General features: G+C 49.4%; 1 protein-coding gene across 5 annotated transcripts in view; it reads right to left on the bottom strand.

The window, feature by feature from the left end:
• Nucleotides 1-18,937, bottom strand: part of LOC114665161 (putative uncharacterized protein MYH16) — a 115,894-nt gene that overhangs the window by 4,304 nt on the left and 92,653 nt on the right. For all 5 annotated transcript variants that reach the window (XM_051918795.1, XM_051918793.1, XM_028819578.2 and 2 more), the window contains 9 exons: nucleotides 16,890-17,086; nucleotides 16,567-16,699; nucleotides 14,299-14,515; nucleotides 12,836-12,972; nucleotides 6,727-6,830; nucleotides 2,396-2,588; nucleotides 1,748-1,951; nucleotides 1,406-1,531; nucleotides 152-322 (listed from right to left, as the gene is read on the bottom strand). In XM_051918795.1, the coding sequence (XP_051774755.1) occupies nucleotides 152-322; nucleotides 1,406-1,531; nucleotides 1,748-1,951; nucleotides 2,396-2,588; nucleotides 6,727-6,830; nucleotides 12,836-12,972; nucleotides 14,299-14,515; nucleotides 16,567-16,699; nucleotides 16,890-17,086 (1,482 nt within the window). The remainder of the gene's footprint in view (nucleotides 1-151; nucleotides 323-1,405; nucleotides 1,532-1,747; nucleotides 1,952-2,395; nucleotides 2,589-6,726; nucleotides 6,831-12,835; nucleotides 12,973-14,298; nucleotides 14,516-16,566; nucleotides 16,700-16,889; nucleotides 17,087-18,937) is intronic.

Below are 18,937 nucleotides of genomic sequence, written 5' to 3'. Positions count from 1 at the left end.
GGATGATAAGGGGGACTGAATGACCAAGCTCTGGTGGGCAGTCTAAACTGGACATCGGGGTACACCCTATTGAGGTCTGCCCTTTGAATCTCCAAATGTACTAATGTCATGTACTGTCGTTGTGAGGGATGTGCCCCCGACTTCTACTTACCCGTCCTTCAAGTTTCTGAATCGTCTTCTTGCCCCCCTTCAAAGTGGACTGCTCGGCCTCCTCCAGCCTGGCACTCAGCTCCTTGACCTGCGCCTCCAGCCCTTTCTTGACCCTCTCCAGGTGCAGAGTGTGGTCTTGTTCGTGGCGCAGCTCTTCCGATATCCGCACAGCCTACGACCAACGGCGGTGAAATAAGAAAGGGGGAGTTAAGCCAAAGACCCCTGCACACGGGAAGCTTTTAAGTGGTCATTTTTAACTTTCCTTATACTTTTGTATATGAGAAACTATTGGAATCGTCTAAAAATTAGATTTTGATGAATCTCGATGTTTTAGACCACCCAGAGTGCGGAAATAAAATTTTTGGAATTCTGTGTGTGTGCGCGTGTCTGTGTGTGTGTGTAAACACGATATCTTGAGTTCGCTTTCACTTCGGTCAACCAAATTCTGCATGCAAGTATTCGGTACAAAAACGTTGATTTCTACCCACTTTTGAGCTCTTCCCGCTAACCGGAAGTGGGGCTTTACCTGAAACGTTTCCCCAAACATTTGAACAATTCGATTATCTCACATCACGTTGTGGTAAAGCACCAACTTCTACGCGTTTTTTTGTCCCTTTGCATTTCTTCAAAAAACGACCGTTTTTTCGAGATAATTGCAATTTGACGTTCAGAGGGTAATCCGTACCTACGTCTTTGAGAACATTTTTGCTTTACGTAAACGTAAAATTTGCGTCCAAGTCTTACCATTACACGCATTACTAAAGTCTCTTGCAACTTGTGACCCATTTCCGCTTACCGGAATTGTTCGGCAATGTAAAATTTTCACGGCACATTTTTTTCTATTCACGCAGCTGATTTATTTAAATGTATTTAAATTTTTACTGTAATAATACATTGAACAATTATTAGAAATGTGATTGGATTTGTCGTTGATTGTTCTTTAATGTACGTAATATAAAAACAAAATCCTCGTCTTGCGGTTTCCTCTTCAAATATCTGAGTATGCGAGAAAGTCGAGGGGCGACCTCTCCTGATATTTTTGTTTTTTCTGATTGTTACTGATGTGCGTATTGGGCCTGCAGGTCAACAAACCGCCTGCCGGTTTCTCACCCAACATCGACATTCCCACATCTTTCCAAAATCGTTTGCGCCAGGCACGGCTTATGAACCACCCCCCCTCGCACCCTGTGCCACTAAACACCAAGGGGATGCCATCTGTGGAGGTTGGCACCTTGGGCGGGGCAGCAGCACATACCTCAGCCACAGCCTTCTTGGCCTTCTCTTCAGACACCCGCAGCTCCCCAAGAAGCTCTTCATGCTCGGTGCTCATCTGCTGAAGGTCCGCTTCCAACTTCCGCTTTACGCTGGTGACCACCTGGAACTTCAAGCAGCAAGTGTACGTCACAATGGAGGAGGGAGGCGGGGGCCCAGACCACCGCCTTTTAGCCCCAAGAGCTTCGCCCAGTAGACTTTAGTGGTTCACAGCACCACTCCTATCACTACACACTCAACTAGCGGTCCATCCGTGACTGAAAAAGCCGCCTTCAGCGGCCCCCCACCACTAATGGTACGTCGTCACGTGTCTGCCTTCTCTTACCTGGCTATTTACTTCGCTGCTCTTTTCGGTGGTCTCGATCATTTCTTGCTCAAGCATCTTACGGGACCGCTCAGCTGCGTCCAAACCCGTTCTGATCTCCTCGATTTCGGTGGTGAGAAGCCCACAGCGGCGCTCCATCAGACCGTACTGCTCCCGTAGCTCCTCTTGCTGACGGGCCTCCTCTTCTATCTGCGTCTGCATGTCCTGTCAGAAAAACACGGTGACTCAGCGTTAGGGGAATAAAGAAGACCCCGCATTGCACTTAGTGGCTATAAAGGACAAGAGGAGGGCAGATCATATCTCGGCTATCCTGACCCGGACTAAGCAGGTCTGACAATGGATGCTTGTAGCCTCATCATCATCATCATCATCATCATCGTTGTCATCGTCGTCAGTCAAAGAGCCTCTGGGGGGCCTTCACTCTACTAGAGATAAAAGTGAGGGGCTCAAAGAGCAAAGGCTTGGGGGGTAAGCAGTGTAGCCAACCTCAGTAGCGAGTAGAAGGTCAGGCGCAGTGACACAGAAGATGGGCGGGTCACGTCTGGTATTTATAGGAGCCCCCCACCTTCAAGAGTGAGACCCTGTGTTAACTGCTAACAGTACACCAAGAGGCCTGCGTCTGTTGTAAAAGTGGGGTGGCGCAGTTACCTTAATCTGCTGCTGCATCTTCTTGGTGGTCTTCAGTAGCTCGCCGTTATTTTTGTTGGCGAAGTCCAGCTGCAGCTCCAGCTCATTGATGTCCCCTTCCAACTTCTTGCGGATTCGGACCGCCTCGGTGCGCCCTTTGACCTCCACGTCTAGGCTAGCCTGGGCAGACTCCAGGGCTCGTTGGTGGTTCTTTCTAGAAAAGACAAATCAGTTACCCCTGTAATTTACAAATTAGGGATGCTGAAGGAGACTGGGGGTCTGCATTTTTTTTCCCCACTATGACAGACATTTTCCACCTCTGTTTACAGTCCTGGATGGGTCCCATCTTTGAGGACCACCTCAGCCCACTAATTATTATTCACTGACCCCCACACACATTTATGAGCGACCGGGTACCACGTTAACTACGTGCAGACCTGCACTTGACGAGCCAATCGTAAATGACACAAAAAGTACAAAGGTATTCTCAAAATGCAGTGAGGGGCTCTCGTAGGGCCGAGACCCTCACTGTCCACTTGAGCTTGACCAGTAAACCTACACGGCATCCCAGCTTTACGGCTCCGACATTTTATTAGGAAAGTCACAGCTGGTGGCAGACATGACAAGCGCCAGACCTGCTCAAAGACCCTTAGCCATACTGGACGTTTCAGGGGGCTCAGCCAGGAAGCCCCCACGTGAGCATTTAACTTGGGGACGGATGCTGCGCTCACGCACTCTCGGACTTTTTGGAGTTGGGACGTCTCACATTCCCACATTCCAACTCAGGGATCACAGTTCATTTGTTACTTGGTCTGCCAAGAAAAAGGCCATTAAAGATAAACAACATTTTTATGTGGACAATCTGAGAAACTTGCCGAGTTGTAATTCCGAGTTTTTCCAGGCGTTCAGGTGGTGATCCCGACGCGACAAGTCAAATTTATCCTCCATCCGAGAGCACACAGACGCAGCAAGGCATCCCAGTCTCTTTCTCTTACATTTCCATTTGGGAATATTTCAACTTTTGTTGCTCTCTCCACTGTCAGGTCATTTACAGAATTCACACCAAAAGTCCATAAAGCATAAAACAGATGAAGCCGCCGCTCCAACTGCAATTTAAAACAAGAAGGACATTCAGCAGAAACACAGAGTCCAGTAGGGGGCAGCATTTAGCCACACTGCTGTTGAGCACCAGAACTCTGTGTCAAAATTAAAAGCAATCCAACATGTTCACTAAATTGAGTGAATTGGTGCATCACATTCTGGCCCGCTTTTATCTTGTGGTAATTAAAAATAAATCAACCAAATGATTTCAATGCTCTTCATTATGCCACCCAATTTTCTTATCAATTTAAAATGCAATACAAAAGCGGACTGCATTTTCATTTATGCCCAAAGATCGTGTCTCCTAAGTAAAAGCAAAGCAAACGCACTGCATTCTTCTTAGCGGTGACATGAGGGGACTGCATTTCGATTTGAGACCACGCGCTAAACGTGCCAGCACTAAACGGAATGAAATGACCAATCAGCATCAAAAGGGAGGAAGGAGGCGTCAACAGCTGGGGATAGGAGGAGCTCCAAGTAGGAGGAGTTGACTCTAATGGGGGGGCAGTCCAAGTGAGAAGAGTTGACTGCAACGGGGGGGGCAGTCCAAGTGGGAGGAGTTGACTCCAATGGGGGGGCAGTCCAAGTGGGAGGAGTTGACTGTAATGGGGGGGCAGTCCAAGTGGGAAGAGTTGACTGCAACGGGGGGGGGGGCAGTCCAAGTGGGAAGAGTTGACTGCAACGGGGGGGGGGCAGTCCAAGTGGGAGGAGTTGACTCCAATGGGGGGGCAGTCCAAGTGGGAAGAGTTGACTGCAACGGGGGGGGGGGCAGTCCAAGTGGGAGGAGTTGACTGCAACGGGTGGCTCCCAAGTAGGAAAAATTGACTGCAACGAGGGGCAATCCAAGTGGGAGGGGTTGACTCTAATGGGGGGGCAGTCCAAGTGGGAGGAGTTGACTCCAAGGGGGGGGGGCAGTCCAAGTGGGAGGAGTTGACTCTAATGGGGGGGGCAGTCCAAGTGGGAGGGGTTGACTCTAATAGTGGGGGCAGTCCAAGTGAGAGGAGTTGACTGCAACTGGGGGGGTTGGGATGGGGGGGGAGTCCAAGTGGGAGAAGTTGATTGCAATGGGTGGCCCCCAAGTAGGAGGAGTTGACTGCAATGGGGGGGGGGGGGGAGAGCAATCCAAGTAGGAGGAGTTGACTGCAATGGGCATCAGTCTAAGTGCAGACCTCCAGAGCTCCACCTCTCTACACTGTGGTTAATATTAGGATTGTGGGAGGCTCGACTGACTCAACTAATCCATTAATTCGGCTCCACCTACTTGGAGCTCCAGGGTGGAGGCCCCAGACTTGTAAGCAGCGTCGTGTTCAACCAGCGCTGAAGGCGGCGAATGGCAGCCGTCTCACTGACCGGGTGGAAGCCGGTGATGTAAACGACAATTCCATTCCCTTCCGTGTCAAAAGAAGGAAAGAAAAACCAATATTGAATATCTGGTTTACACCGTGGGTATGAAGAGAAAGCGATGAAGAAACCAAGCTTGGTGCCGCTATATTCAGTATTTAGTTAAACCCGCTGACACCCCACGCCCTGCAAATGTAACTTATTTTATTTAGTGTTTATAAAACAATAACTTAACGTAAGAGGAAACTTTTGCCGTGAACCCCAAGCCCTGAGGTACTTTTCACGGCTTCATTCTTCCCTCCAGCGTCCTCGCTGATGAAGAGTATGCAGGCCGCCAGAACACACGAGTGTGAACACACACTGGCCCCGCCTCTTGACACGGATTGGTCATTTGATGACATTTAGCTTTGGCACAGTTAAAGTGCGGCCTCGGAGCAGCCGGTAAGTGAAACGCGCCAACATGTGCAGCACTTTTAGTTACGACACGCCACCTACGGACACAAACTGAGGAAGCCATGCAGCGTTTTAAACTGACATGAAAACCGTGAGGCGTCGTGAAAAGCCGCTGATCACTTGACTGATGTGTTTTTCAAATTGTGACACGATAAACGAAACGTCCCACATTCAGATGTCACGCATTCTGACACAGTTCACCTGTTGGCTTGCATGTCACTTTGTCACCAATGAGGTTCTGCCACCACACGAGAGTGTGTGACAGCCATAGCCGTTCTGTTGTGGCCACTTAAGACGGGACACCGAAGGACACACACAAAGATGGTGGAATTCAGTCGAGTGCATGCGGTCAGAAGAGACTCACCAGAAGGATGGCAGTCAGCTGAAGGCGTGAGGGGAAGAAAAGAGGAAAGTGTCAGCAGAAAGAAAGCGAGGAGGGTTAGGATTCAAGTCATTCATTCAGATTTAGCATGCCAAGCCTTTCGCTTGCCCAAACCCTAACCGCTGCGCCACCTGCGTCACCTCCATTTAATTTGCTTATGTTTGAAGGGCTAAGCTTTGCTATCACTGCTATTTTGGTCTTAAGATGTCACTCCAGCTAAACCTCCGGGGGTGATTCGTGTCTCACACACCTTGGTGGGCACTTAAACTCTGACCGGGGGGGGTCACCGCCGAAGCATCTGTTTAATTAAGGTAGTATGGCACTGGCACTTGCTTACTGCATACACACATCTGGCAGTTGGAGACCAAAACTCAGCCAGGGCTACACGGCATCAAATGACCTTACTGAGTGGCCACGTCTTTGAGAGTGGAATTCACTTCAAAGGGGGCAGGAAGACCAAGACAGACGTACTGAGCCTGCAGGACGACGGCCACTCCATCTTAATAAAAGGACAAGTGTCTGTGCGTCCATCCAGCTGCTGTGTCTGTCATTCCAACAGATGGCACATCACAACCATTTTTAGTAATAAAATGCATTGCATTCGTCATTCCAACAGAAGGTGCAGCACAAACATGAACACTGCTTTTATGAATCCCATACCAAATGGCATGTAACAGAGACACGTGCAATGCATGGCATACCTGGAGGTCCAGGTGGGTTACTTGGACTTCAACTCATCCTAGACGGGTAGTACAGCTGGTGAGGAATTAAAAGGGCATATTAACAAAGAGACACTCACTTCAGGTTGGCTCCAGTCTGATTCTCATCTCCAGTGGGCGACTGGTTTGCCAGCGTATGTTTTATTTGGTGCTGATCCATTAAAGCTCCTTACATTATCAACTCCTTATTACCTTCTATCTTAATTAAAATTAAGGCAAAAGGGTTCATTAGCAGCAAAGCGAGAAAGGAGTTAGAATGCCTCTGCAGCCCCCCCAGGACCAGAGTTGGAGACCCCCAGCTCTGGTGAAAACCTCTGCACCAAATGTTTCCATCACTGCTAAGCAGATGAGTGTACCTCGTAGCTTCAAACTCCTCTTCCTTCTCTTGGATCCTGCGGTCAACATCCGTCTTGGCCTGTGTCAGTTCCAGCTGCAGGCGCACTACCTTGGTCTCTTCGGCCTGCAATGCGGGGAAATGAAATCGCCTTTTAGACACAAAATGTGCGCACAGCACGAAACGGACAACAATGAGGCCTGGTTCATAAATCACCTTTCCACAGTGAAGACCAACTTCCTGTGGGACAACCTTTTGATTTTACACTCCAAACTCACTGACCACTGCGTTACACTTCATGTAACACTTCATGACATTGCACAGACTCTCAGGCGTCTTCACTCCCTCGTCATTCACTTTTATCAGCACTTGAGGACCGGAAAAGTTAAGTAAAGCCATTTATAGTGAAAACAGAACATGAACAGCCCTCTTGTGATACCAGATAAGATACATAGATAGACGTAAAAGGTACTATATAATAGATAATTAGATAGGAACGGCACTACATAACAGATAGATGTGAAAGGCACTATATAATAGATAATTAGATAGGAAAGTCACTATATAATGGATAGATGTGAAAGGCACTATATAATAGATAATTAGATAGGAAAGTCACTACATAACAGACAGATGTGAAAGGCACTATATAATAGATAATTAGATAGGAAAGCCGCTATATAACGAATAGATGTGAAAGGCACTATATAATAGATAATTAGATAGGAAAGTCACTATATAACAAATAGATGTGAAAGGCACTATATAATGGATAGATGTGAAAGGCACTATATAACAGATAGTTAGGAAAGTCACTATATAACAGATAGTTAGGAAAGTCACTATATAACAGATAGATGTGAAAGGCACTATATAACGGATAGATGTGAAAGGCACTATATATTAGATAATTAGATAGGAAAGCCACTATATAATGGATAGATGTGAAAGGCACTATATAATAGATAATTAGATAGGAAAGCCACTATATAATGGATAGATGTGAAAGACACTATATAATACATAATTAGATAGGAAAGCCGCTATATAACGGATAGATGCGAAAGGCACTATATAATAGATAATTAGATAGGAAAGCCACTATATAATGGATAGATGTGAAAGACACTATATAATACATAATTAGATAGGAAAGCCGCTATATAACGGATAGATGCGAAAGGCACTATATAATAGATAATTAGTTAGAAAAGTCACTATATAACAGATAGATGTGAAAGTCACTATATAATGGATAGATGTGAAACGCACTATATAATAGATAATTAGATAGGAACGGCACTACATAATTTGCATGCATAATTAGCCATGTGGCGCTGGTGTTAAAGTGTATATCCATTGTCGGTACTCATAATGTTCTCATTGCGGTCAGCGCATGTATCTCTCAAATGTAAGCAATGCAAATTTTTCTTTTCTTTTTTCCTTTTTTCTTTTTTTAAAGGGCACATAGGGTGGAAGGCTGGAGTACCGGTCTGGTCGAGACGTCACGTGTGCCCGAAGTAGCTTGCCGGTGACCCTACATTAGGCGTTAGTGAAAGTCCTGTGAATGGCTGCTCCAGCTCTGCAATATCATGCTGGCTTTGCAGAGCATCATGGGCCGCTGGGAAAAAAAAAAAAGAGTCTCTGCCGGCTGCACTGCGAATTTAAAGGAGAATATCCAGTCAACAGCATCCACTGAGCAATTACAGCATATTCACAGCGAAAAATGAGTTGCCGCATCTCCCCGATCAGCACTACTGGTGAAGTCAGACACCCAAGAAATTACAGACTTTCTTACAATTGTGCAATAAACCAAATGCTAAAGCAAAAGCGTTGATTTTTCTGTTACCGTCGCCACCGCAGACGAATGTCAGACACGACAAAGGACGAGCCACCCCGTAATAAATTAAGACAAAAGAAGTAAATGTGATTTGTCCTCCGCTGCTCCACAAAGAGGATTTTCTGCTGGACGAGGTTCAATGAAGGAAACCCACAACCACACGATTACACGGCCCCAATGCTGCCACTTCAATATTTTTATTATTTTTTTTTTGCATGTTCTGCCTGTACCTGTGTGGGTTAGCCCACCCTCCCAAACACAAAGACGATGTGACGCCTCAGCACTTGACTCACACCATGGGGCATGCGGAGGTGTGCCAATCCCTCCATTAAGCCTCCTTTATTTTGTACGGTTTGGTGTTCCGACGCTAATTTATTAGCTTTTTACTATTCATGCCTGCCCTGAACGGCAGCAGTCACACTTCAGGGTTTGCTGGGACGAGTTTCTAATCCACCGCACGACATTTAAAGCTAACAAGATCAACAGCTGAAGCAAAGCAGATTTACAATCAGCTCCATGCTAAGCAGCTAAAAGCGCAATTAAAGAAGACCTTGGGCCGGAACACGACGGTGGGCCCCTGAGAGTCAGGCCCGCTTTTGGTGGGCTGTGGGATGGGGCTGCTGGTTCAGCTCCTGGGTGACCTTGAAGCAAACACTCAATGCTGAATCCCTTGAGCAGGGGAGGGACACAGAGGTGTTCTCAGACCACTTTGAGAGATATCATCTATCAAGGAGGTCCTGGGTCTGCCCCGGGGGTCTCCTCCTGGTTGGACGTGGGGTGGCATCCTGATCTGATGCCCAAACCACCTCAACCTTTCAATGAGGCTTTACTTTGAGCTCCTCACCCCGTCTCTAAGGCTGGGCCTGGACACACGGTTGAAGGAAGCCCATTTCTGCTGCATGTACTGGTGGTCTCAGGTCTTTTAGTCAACACCAACGGCTTGTGACCAGAGGTGACGGTACAAACGCAGAACAGATCGAGACCTTCACCCGTTGGCTCTGCTCCCCTTACACCATGCTACTCCGATCCACCTGCTGATCTCCCAGAATCCCAGAGAGACTTAAAACTCCTCCGCTTAAGGCAGCACCTCATGCCCAACCTGGAGAGGGTAGCCCACCCATCTCTGGATGAGTGGGCCCACCACTTGCAGGACGAGTTGGCGGTCAAAGGCAGGTGCCTTGGTGGGCCGTTTCCATGGCTGCCAAATGTGACTTCACTCATATGATCTGCTGAACACATTTTTAAATCTGCCGCGCAACCCGCACTGTTAAAGAGAAAGTTAACTTTTCATGGGGCATGGAGATGGAGAATTTGTAATAATAATAATAATCATTCTTTACGTTTATATAGTGCCTTTCTCACTACTCAAAACACTTTACGTTGACGGTGGGGAGCCACCAGCAATGCAATGCAGCGGCAGCCATTTTGTGAGCTATTAGGTGATGAGGGTGTGAGGAAGAAAGACAGGGGATGATTAGGGGGGCATTAATGGCTGTGGTGGGACATGGGGATAGACCCTAAACTTTTTGAAAGATGCCCAAGGGTCTTTATGACCACAAAGAGTCCAGACCTCAGTTTTATGTCTCATCTGAAAGATGGTGCCATATTTTCAGCCGTGTGTCCCCATCACCGCACTTGGTGTAAGCTCACCACACTGGTAACCAATTAGATAGTGGGGGTGATTAGGGGTCACGATGGACAATTTAGCCAGGACATCGGGGTACACCCTGCTCTTTACGGAAGACTTTATGACCACAGAGAGTCCAGACCTCGGTTTTATGTCTCATCTGATGGATGGCGCCATTTTTTGTGGCACAGTCTCCCCCATTACTGCAGTGGGACACAGGGTGAGTGCCCCCTATTGGCCTTGCCAACACCTCATCCAGCAGCAACCCAAGCTTTTCCTGAGATGGTCTCCCATCCAAGTACCGGTGGGGCCCGAGCATGCTTAGCTGCAGGTGGGTGGCGGTGTGGATACAGTGGGCTTCAACGAGGGTCCATCTTGAACAACAGCAAGCAACAGCCCAAAAAGTTTCTTCAACATTTCAAACCACTTTGTGTTGCACAATCCAAATGCTGATAGACATTCCAATGCTCCTAACGTCCTGAACTTGCATATTTTTGGTAAAATATTGTCAAAGGTAACACTTTCGGAAAATCCACTCACGCGTTAAAAAGTGAACGACGACGACGGCAACATTTACGTCTCTCGCGCATTTCAAAAACAAGACTGCATCTCAAGACGGACCGCTTTGTGGAATTCAGTTAAACGTCACGTCTTGTCACGTCATGTCATGTTCTAACCTGCCTAATCCAGACCAGGGGTGCTGGAGCCTATCCCAGCATGCACAGGGTGCAAGGCAGGAACAAACCCTGGACACGATGAACACACAGACAGACACGGGCCAAACCGCTCATAGTAAAGTCTACGGCTGCCAAAGGGGGCTCCGTCTAATCTTGTAAGCTGAGAAGATCCCTCAGTGACCTCACCAAGCCTGAGCTGGACAGCCACTAAAGGTTAGCTGGCCTCATTATGGCTGCTTTAGCTGCAATTACAAACGATTAAAGATGGCTGATGTGAGCAACACGAGGCTGACTTTTGTTTACTAACTGAACTAATCTGCGAGTGAAGAGAGTGCGGTGGTCCGAGGTGAGGGTGGGGTGGGTGGTGTGTAGCAAAACAAAGACCCCGAGAAAACGGGATACCAGTGAGGAAGCAGGTGGGCAGAGGATGAAGAGGAGAGGAAGCGGAGGAAGGGTTCAGGATTAGGGGGTGCAATGGAGCGAGAGGATGAAGACAAGCGTGCACAGACTGAGAAGATGAAGATGAGGACGGTGCAGATGAAGAAAGAGTATGAAAAGGAAGTCTGAGTGTAAATAGTGGGCTAGAATGAGATGATGGGGAGGAAGAGCAAAAAAAAAAAAACACACAGAGCTTGGGAATTACTGAGGAAGATCAAACAGAATGAAAAGGAAAACAAACTTAAGAGTGGGCACAGACCGGAGAATGTCACGTAGGCGCCTCCGTGGGTCACCTTCAGGGCTCGTCTGAGGTACGTAATACCACACTGGGACTTGTGGGGGCGCTGGTGCTAAGCATGCCCTCTCCCACTCCCTCCACAGTGCCAAGAACTGACTCCGCCCCTTCCGGACCCCCCCCCCACAACTATAACTCACAGGGTCACTGGAAGGAGACGTCACTCTGTGAACGGAGCTCCTATATTGCGTCTACCAGGACCCTTTATAGTCAAGCCTGACGACCCTTTTATTTCGCTCATTTTGATTTCTGAGCGCCCGCCTGCTTTGCGTTGAATTTACGTTTGATTAAACGGGGCGACCGGCTTGGCGCTTCAACGTTTCCCAATTGGACTTGTCGTGCCTCACTTGACCACAAGAACTACAGGGAATGGGAACAAAGAAGAGAAAGAGGAGCAAGTGGCGCACGGAGGGGATGGAACAGCACGTAAAGGGAAGGGGCACAGGGGTCCAAACGCATAGGTGGGAACGGGAAAACAGAAAATGAGCACACGGTGTGGGAGCGTCAAAGAAGAATCACAAGGTGAGTTACTGATGCCAAGGGTGATGGAGACGATGACAATAAAAGCACACAGTGGAGGACCGAGGAGGAGGACAGAGTGGGCACAAATGATGGTCGTGCAGGACAACGAGAAGAAAAAAATTATAAGGTATGCGCCAGTCGGGGGGAGATGGGGAGACAGTATGGTCTGGGTTGTAATGAAGCAAATTGGGAAAATGAATACGAGGTGGGCACTGGTGGGCATAAGTGAGCAGTAAGAAGAGTAGCACGGGGTGGGGATTGGAGAACAAGAAAGACGTAATGAGGAAGAAGAGCAGGATGAGCCATGAACTGAGTTGCTCCTCATGTTCTTGTGACTAAGAATTGGGCCGAGTAGGATGGTGCCCTCGGCTTACAGCTAACACACACACACACACCCACACACTCGCTCTGTTAATACGTCTCACCCAGCATCAGGAGCACCACAGGAACACCAACCTCCCACAAAGCTAACATCTTCATCCTAACGACTGACTATCAGCTCCTACAGTGAGGGTCCCAGCAAAGCCAAGTCAGCGGCACACACAGAACCTCAGGAGACTCGGACCACAACGGTCTTTCCATTCTCACTCTGGCTATCTGACGCTGATTTCTGTTTCTTCCCAAGTTTTAAGGTAAAACCAAAGGGACTGGAAGACGTCGCTCTTCTCTACTGCCTGTGGCCGTGGGTTTCACAAGATGTGTCAGTCAGAGACTCGGACCCCCACATCATACCTCCAGAGCTGCCTCCGACTCCTCCAGTGCCGCCTGCAGTTCCTCCTTCTCCATCTCCAGCTTCTTCTTGGATTTCTGAAGCTCGTGCATGCTTTTCCCTCCTTCGCCAAGCTGATCTGTTAAATCCGTGATTTCCTCTGAAATGAGATGACAAAGACATAAATAGGAATCATCTAATTGGAGCAACAGCCCTGCACGATGGACCACCGGACCGCTGAGTCGTGTGTGAGGAACACTGGAGCACCTGTGATCTTCACCGTGTAGACCCCCCTGACTACAAATGTAACAGCAGGTCATGTCACTTGTTGACATCCACTTGGGTGGGGAGGGGGGGGTACACTGATAAAGGGGGGGGGGGGGAGAACACAGACCTTGAAGTACAAGGTCTAGCAGAGCCATGAAGCACCTGCTGTGAAACTCAAGCAACAGGTCCGTGGGCAATGATTCACTGGTGCGAGAAGCCCCGCCCACTTCCAACTTAACCAGTTTCCATTGGTCTATCACCTGGGAAAGGAAAGCGGTACGAGGATCAAATCATAAGGACCGCCAGCCAATCAATTGTGTGCAACGTCACACGTCCTTTATATAAATATGGCTTTGTCCGTGGGGTCGAGAGTGGTGACGAAAGCAACGACGTAGATCAAGACACGTGTGGACGTCAGTGAGCATCACCCCTGAGTAACGGCGATCGCTAAATCAAAACGGCACCAAGGACAACGTCCACTCCCAGGGGAGCCCTGAAGCTTAAACTGTTATGGGGGCCACGTTTGTCAGTGCGGGTGACAGCGAGCCCCTGTGTAGGGAACAAGCAGCGCCAAGCGTTTGGTGTCACTTTTATACATTGTCACACACAAAGGGCCTGAGTAACTGTAATACCACCACCGACCAGGGGCTGGCGGAGTGTGCCGTCTGTCTTTCTCAGTTACTTGCAGACTATTCCCGATGACGTCACTTCTGGTCCCAGCCCTAAAGATGACGTCACTTCCTGAACGGGTCTTGAAAGCCGCCATCTTTCTTGTCTTTGATCAGGTCCATCTTGGACTTGTCTTGTGATAAACAGCTCTGTTCATCAATTTCAACTTTAGCAGCCAGGATACATTATAGGGGTGGGCGCCCCAAACCTTTATCACGTCTGCTGGTATTCTTCATCACAACGTACTTGAGTGAAGGCGGTCCAAAGTGGAATACTGGAGGGTGACTGGCAACTGGCATCACCTGAGACTTTGCCCAGATAAGCTCTCCATGCGTGTGTGTGTGTTAATCTCCAAGTGTGGATGTAGATGACCCTCACGAACACACCTGGGGGGTCTCACGGTAACACACGCCGACTCTCTTGGTAAGCAAACCACCATTAAGGCTCCAATTGCAAATGGATCCACGTGCCATTTGGTTGCTGCCCCCTCACAGACACCCCCCCCCCCACCCCCACTCAGTCCCAACGAAAACTGCCGAGCCCCCCTCACCTTGCAGTGTCTTGTTCTCCCTCTTCAACATCTCCATTTGCTCGACTGCCTCTTCGTAGGCCGTTTTGACCTTAAACAGGTCAGTGGCGAGTTGCCGGCATTCCTTCTGACAGCCATCCAGCTCCACCAGGACGTCCTCGCACTTCTGCCGCCAGTCGGACAGCTGCTTCTCCATCAGCCGCTGCTTCTTGTCCAAGGAGGTGGCAGAAGCGTTTGCCTTGTGGGGAAGGACGGGAGGGAAAAAAACGAATTTCATAAAATGAAAATATGAACTCGTAGCAACTTTCGTCTTCTTTGAAATGAACAGAAGAAACGAGATTAGGAATACGTCAATTGTCAGAGGCAAAGTGTGACGTGTTTGGTACGTTGCTAAGCTTTTCCTCCGCGCCCCGTTGCCTCCAACGGGCACGTAAGACATTTGTTTTAATTCATAGTAAGCGCTGTGGCAAGCGGCTGGGGGTGGTACCCAGCCGGGACACCCAGGAGGACCGGAGGAGGGATCACGCCTCCTCCAGACCACAGGTGGCTTTGAGGACCAAGGGAACAGAGCTTAGAAGATCAACCCTATAGGGGCCCGTGGTCGCCACCAGGGGGGCACCCCGATGCCTGAGGAGCCCTGGCCACACCCGGAAGTGCTGGGGGGTGATTATAAAAGGGGTCGCCTCCTTCCATTCGATGGGTGGAGTCGGGTGGAAGTGGCGGAGCTCGGAGGAGAGGAGTGGAGGCGGACCAGAAGAGAGAGAGAGAGGCACTGGGAAGGCCTGGACTTGTGGGTGATTGGTGCTGGGGCACTGGGCTGTGCGCTGTTTATAAATTGTAAATATGAATAAACGTGTGTTGGTGCTTGAACCATCGGTGTCCACCTGTCTGTATCCGGGCTGTTCCCCACAGTGCTTAACTTTAGAGCACAATTTTGTGTGGCAAATGCACAAATACCAAGTTTGTGAAGAAATAACTTTGACTTGGAAAAGTTCAAATGTATCCCTTGAGTGAGCTTCAATTAAAATTTATTCAACTGAACATGAATTGGACACATAGGAACACAGAGGCAGCACGGTGGCGCAGTGGGTAGCGCTGCTGCCTTGCAGCTAGGAGACCCGGGTTCGCTTCTGCGTGGAGTTTGCATGTTCTCCCCATGTCTGCGTGAGTTTCCTCCCACAGTCCAAAGACATGCAGGTTAAGTGCACTGGCGATTCTAAATTGTCCCAAGTGTGTGCTTGGTGTGTGTGTGCCCTGTGTTGGGTTGGCACCCTGCCCCGGGTTTGTTTCCTGCCTTGTGCCCTGTGTGGGATTGGCTCCAGCAGACCCCTTTGACCCTGTAGTTAGGATATAGTGGGTTGGGTAATGGATGGATGGAACTCAGAGCATGCCAAGTGACATCAAGCCACAGGAGGAGACGAGGACTCCCGGACGGCCATCCCGGATGGACGACGGCATGACCTCTGGACAAAACGGTAGGTGTCAGGGAAGGGACGAGCAGACTGCAGGAGCAGTTCCATCCCCCATACGTTAATTGGCAGTGGTCTGCTCGGACACCCGCAGGGGTTCGTGGGAATTGGAGTCTGGAAGTGTGTTGGGGGAGGACTGCGCTGGTTCCCAAACATCTCGCAAGTACCTCCCACAAGTCACGTTGGGTCACTGGAAGCCATTCCGGATCCAGTATGAAAAGGAGTCCTCTGCCGTACCTCGAGGAGTCGGCAGGCAACACTTAACTGGAGGAGGAAGAAGAGGAAAAGAGTCGTAGTTTGTAAGGTTATTGGTTCGGCTTCACGGTACTTTAGGGTGTTTGGTGGATTAAAAATCCATTATTTAAATCTGTGACTGTGCTGGACATTATTGTAGTCTGGTTGTGTTGGTCACAATTGGCGTAGTCGGCAGGATTTCCGACTGTTTGCTTGGTAGGGACCTGCAAATGACAGGACTAACAAGACTGCACTTTTGGACTCCAGTTCCCATGAACCCCTGCAGGTGGTGTCCAAGCTGCAGACCACTGCCACCTAAAGTACTGGGGACGGAACTGCTCCTGATCTCCAGGTTCTGCTCGTCCATTCCATTTTGTCCAGAGGTTGTTGTTCGTCATCCAGCCGGGATGGCCGTCTGTGAGCACAGAGTAGACTCTTCTCACTTGTCAAGCGAACTTCTGCACATCACCTTTCAAGACCCCTCACAATTCTCGCCTCCTGTAAAATCTCTGCCAGCTTGACGTCTGTTCAGCACAGCTTGGCTGACTGGCGGCCGGACGGGCAACTTGTCTGTGGGCCCACTGACCTTCTCCAGATCGATGCACAGATCCTCCACCTCTCCCTGCAGCCGCTGCTTCGTTTTTTCCAAACTTGAACATTTTGCCTGAGCGACGTCGACCGCCTCTTCTGCCTCCTGGAGTCTCGATGACAACTTTTTCCTGAAAATCAAAGTAGGAATTTTGGTCAATGGCGTCTTACCTCTGAATTTTTTTCAGTACATCACCCATGCTGGTTTGTGCCCATATGTGCGTGGCACGGATATTTCTGGACTTATATACGAATACGTTTTGTCGCATTGGGACGGAGGTTGAATTTGAAATGACCGAAATTGTCTGCCACAGCACTCACTTGGCCTCCTCCAGCTCGTCCGTGCGCTGAATCGCGTCCGCCTCATAGCGGCTCCGCCAGTGGGTCACGTCGCTGTTGAGCTTGGACACCAGCCTCTGCAGCTCCAGTTTGCCCTCTTGCTCCTCTTCCAGCTGCTCCTTCAGAAGCTCACAGTCGTGTTTCATGGTTGCAAAGCTGTTTCCCAGCGTGGCCCTCGTCTGTGGGGAAAACAAAGACCACACAACTGGTGACCCACCTGGTCCTGATGTTACAGGGGGGGGGGGGGGCAAAGGTTTGCTGTTGTTTTAAAGAACATTTCAGTGGACCCCCAAGGACTTCAGACCACTTGTTCTTACTGGTTCTCAAACAGCTACGGCCCCCCTGGGTTTGAGAACCTCTGAACACACACAGGTGTGGAGGAGGCTCTCGTCTTCACGCTCCACAGAGTCAACTCCCACCCCGCTCTCTGCCTTTAACACCATTCTGCCTCATTTACTGGGCAAAAAGCTCAAGGATTGCCCCCCTCAGTCTCCTGGAATACGACCTACCTGAACATCAGAGAGCAGCTTGTGAGGCTGAGGGCCTGTGTGTCATAAATGGTGCTGTGTGACACTGGAGCACCGCAGAGGACCGTCCTGTCTCCCCCTCTACACAGCGGACTTCCAGTACAACACCAGCGCATGCCCATCCACAGACGTTCTCAGATGACTCGCCCACCACAGGCTCATTAATAATGGAGATGACGTGGAGTACAGGAAGGTTTGTCTTGTGGTGCGGGGACAACAACAACATCAGCAACACAAAGGAGCGTGCCAAGGAGCTTCCGAGACCAGTCTCCCTCCAGGGGGATGATGTGAAACTGGGACAGACAAACAAGTACCAGCAAAACTGGGCCAGTCTGACATCATGGTGGCACCAGACAAGAAGGGTCAGAGCAGGCGGCACGTGCCAAGGAGCCTCGGGGCTACTGATGTGTGCAGTGAGCAGCTGGAGATGTTCTACCAGTGTCCACAGTGGCCAGTGTGGTGTTCTACGCGGGGGTCTCCTTGGGGAGCAACGTGAGCTCAAAAGAAGTCCAAGGCCTGAATGAAGTCATCAGGAAAGCTTGTGTCACCACCAGGGCCAACCCTGGACACACTGGAAACTGTTGTAGAAAACAGGAGGGTGGCAAACTTGGATGCCATCAGGAAACATTCCCTTTTTAGCCACAGGCTCATTCCACCATCACGGTGGGCTAAGAAGAGCCTCTGGGGGTCTTTTCTGCCCACCAGAGGTGTAGCTAGGGTTTTCAGCGCCCGGGGACAACTGAAGATTTCGCGCCCCCTCCTGTTTGCCAAAATGCAATGGGGAAGGGAAATTTGGCGCCCCCTGGATGCTGCGCCCGGGGACAGATGTCCCCCCTTGCCCCCCCCAGCTATGCCAGTGCTATCAGGCAATTCAACTCTTCCACCTGATGTTCTCAACAAGTTTATTTTTACTGACTGATTAATTGTCTGTTCTGTGCGTCTGTATTCTTGTTCTTTATGTTTCTGGGATTAATAAAGTTTATCGAATCTAAAACAAAAGTGCTGCCCAGTTAGGACTGAGGGTGGTCCTCTCATTCACTACATTTCACAATCTGCTCATTCCAGCACAGGGACTGCAGAAGCCAGCCCAGCTTACAGCCGACCGAGTGGCGCTGCCACACTCTGTAACACAAAGGCCGACTAACGTAACATGGACAAGCCCACAGAGAAACAAGAAGACCACCGACGGCAACACAGCATGTAACTGGGGCTGTAACATGGCACCCAGTGATCAAGGACGTGTCACCAATGACCAGCATGTTTTATGTGAGCCCATAGGGTCCCAGCATGAACATCCAGTAAACTGGTGGGCAAATGGGCCAAGATGTTAATCAAGTGCCATCAGGAGCCACAAGAGGGCAGCATATGGAAGAGGCTGTGAGCTTTGAACTTGGCATCACTTGTTGTTTCAACTCACAATTAATTAATTGGGAATTTGAGCGGGGGGGGGGGGGGGGGGTGAGAAGAACGACTGTAGATGGGAAGGAAGAAACAGGAGAGGAG

The sequence above is a fragment of the Erpetoichthys calabaricus genome, chromosome 14 (assembly GCF_900747795.2).
Source record: "Erpetoichthys calabaricus chromosome 14, fErpCal1.3, whole genome shotgun sequence".
Lineage (NCBI taxonomy): Eukaryota > Metazoa > Chordata > Cladistia > Polypteriformes > Polypteridae > Erpetoichthys > Erpetoichthys calabaricus.
This window is presented reverse-complemented; position numbering and strand designations above follow the sequence as displayed.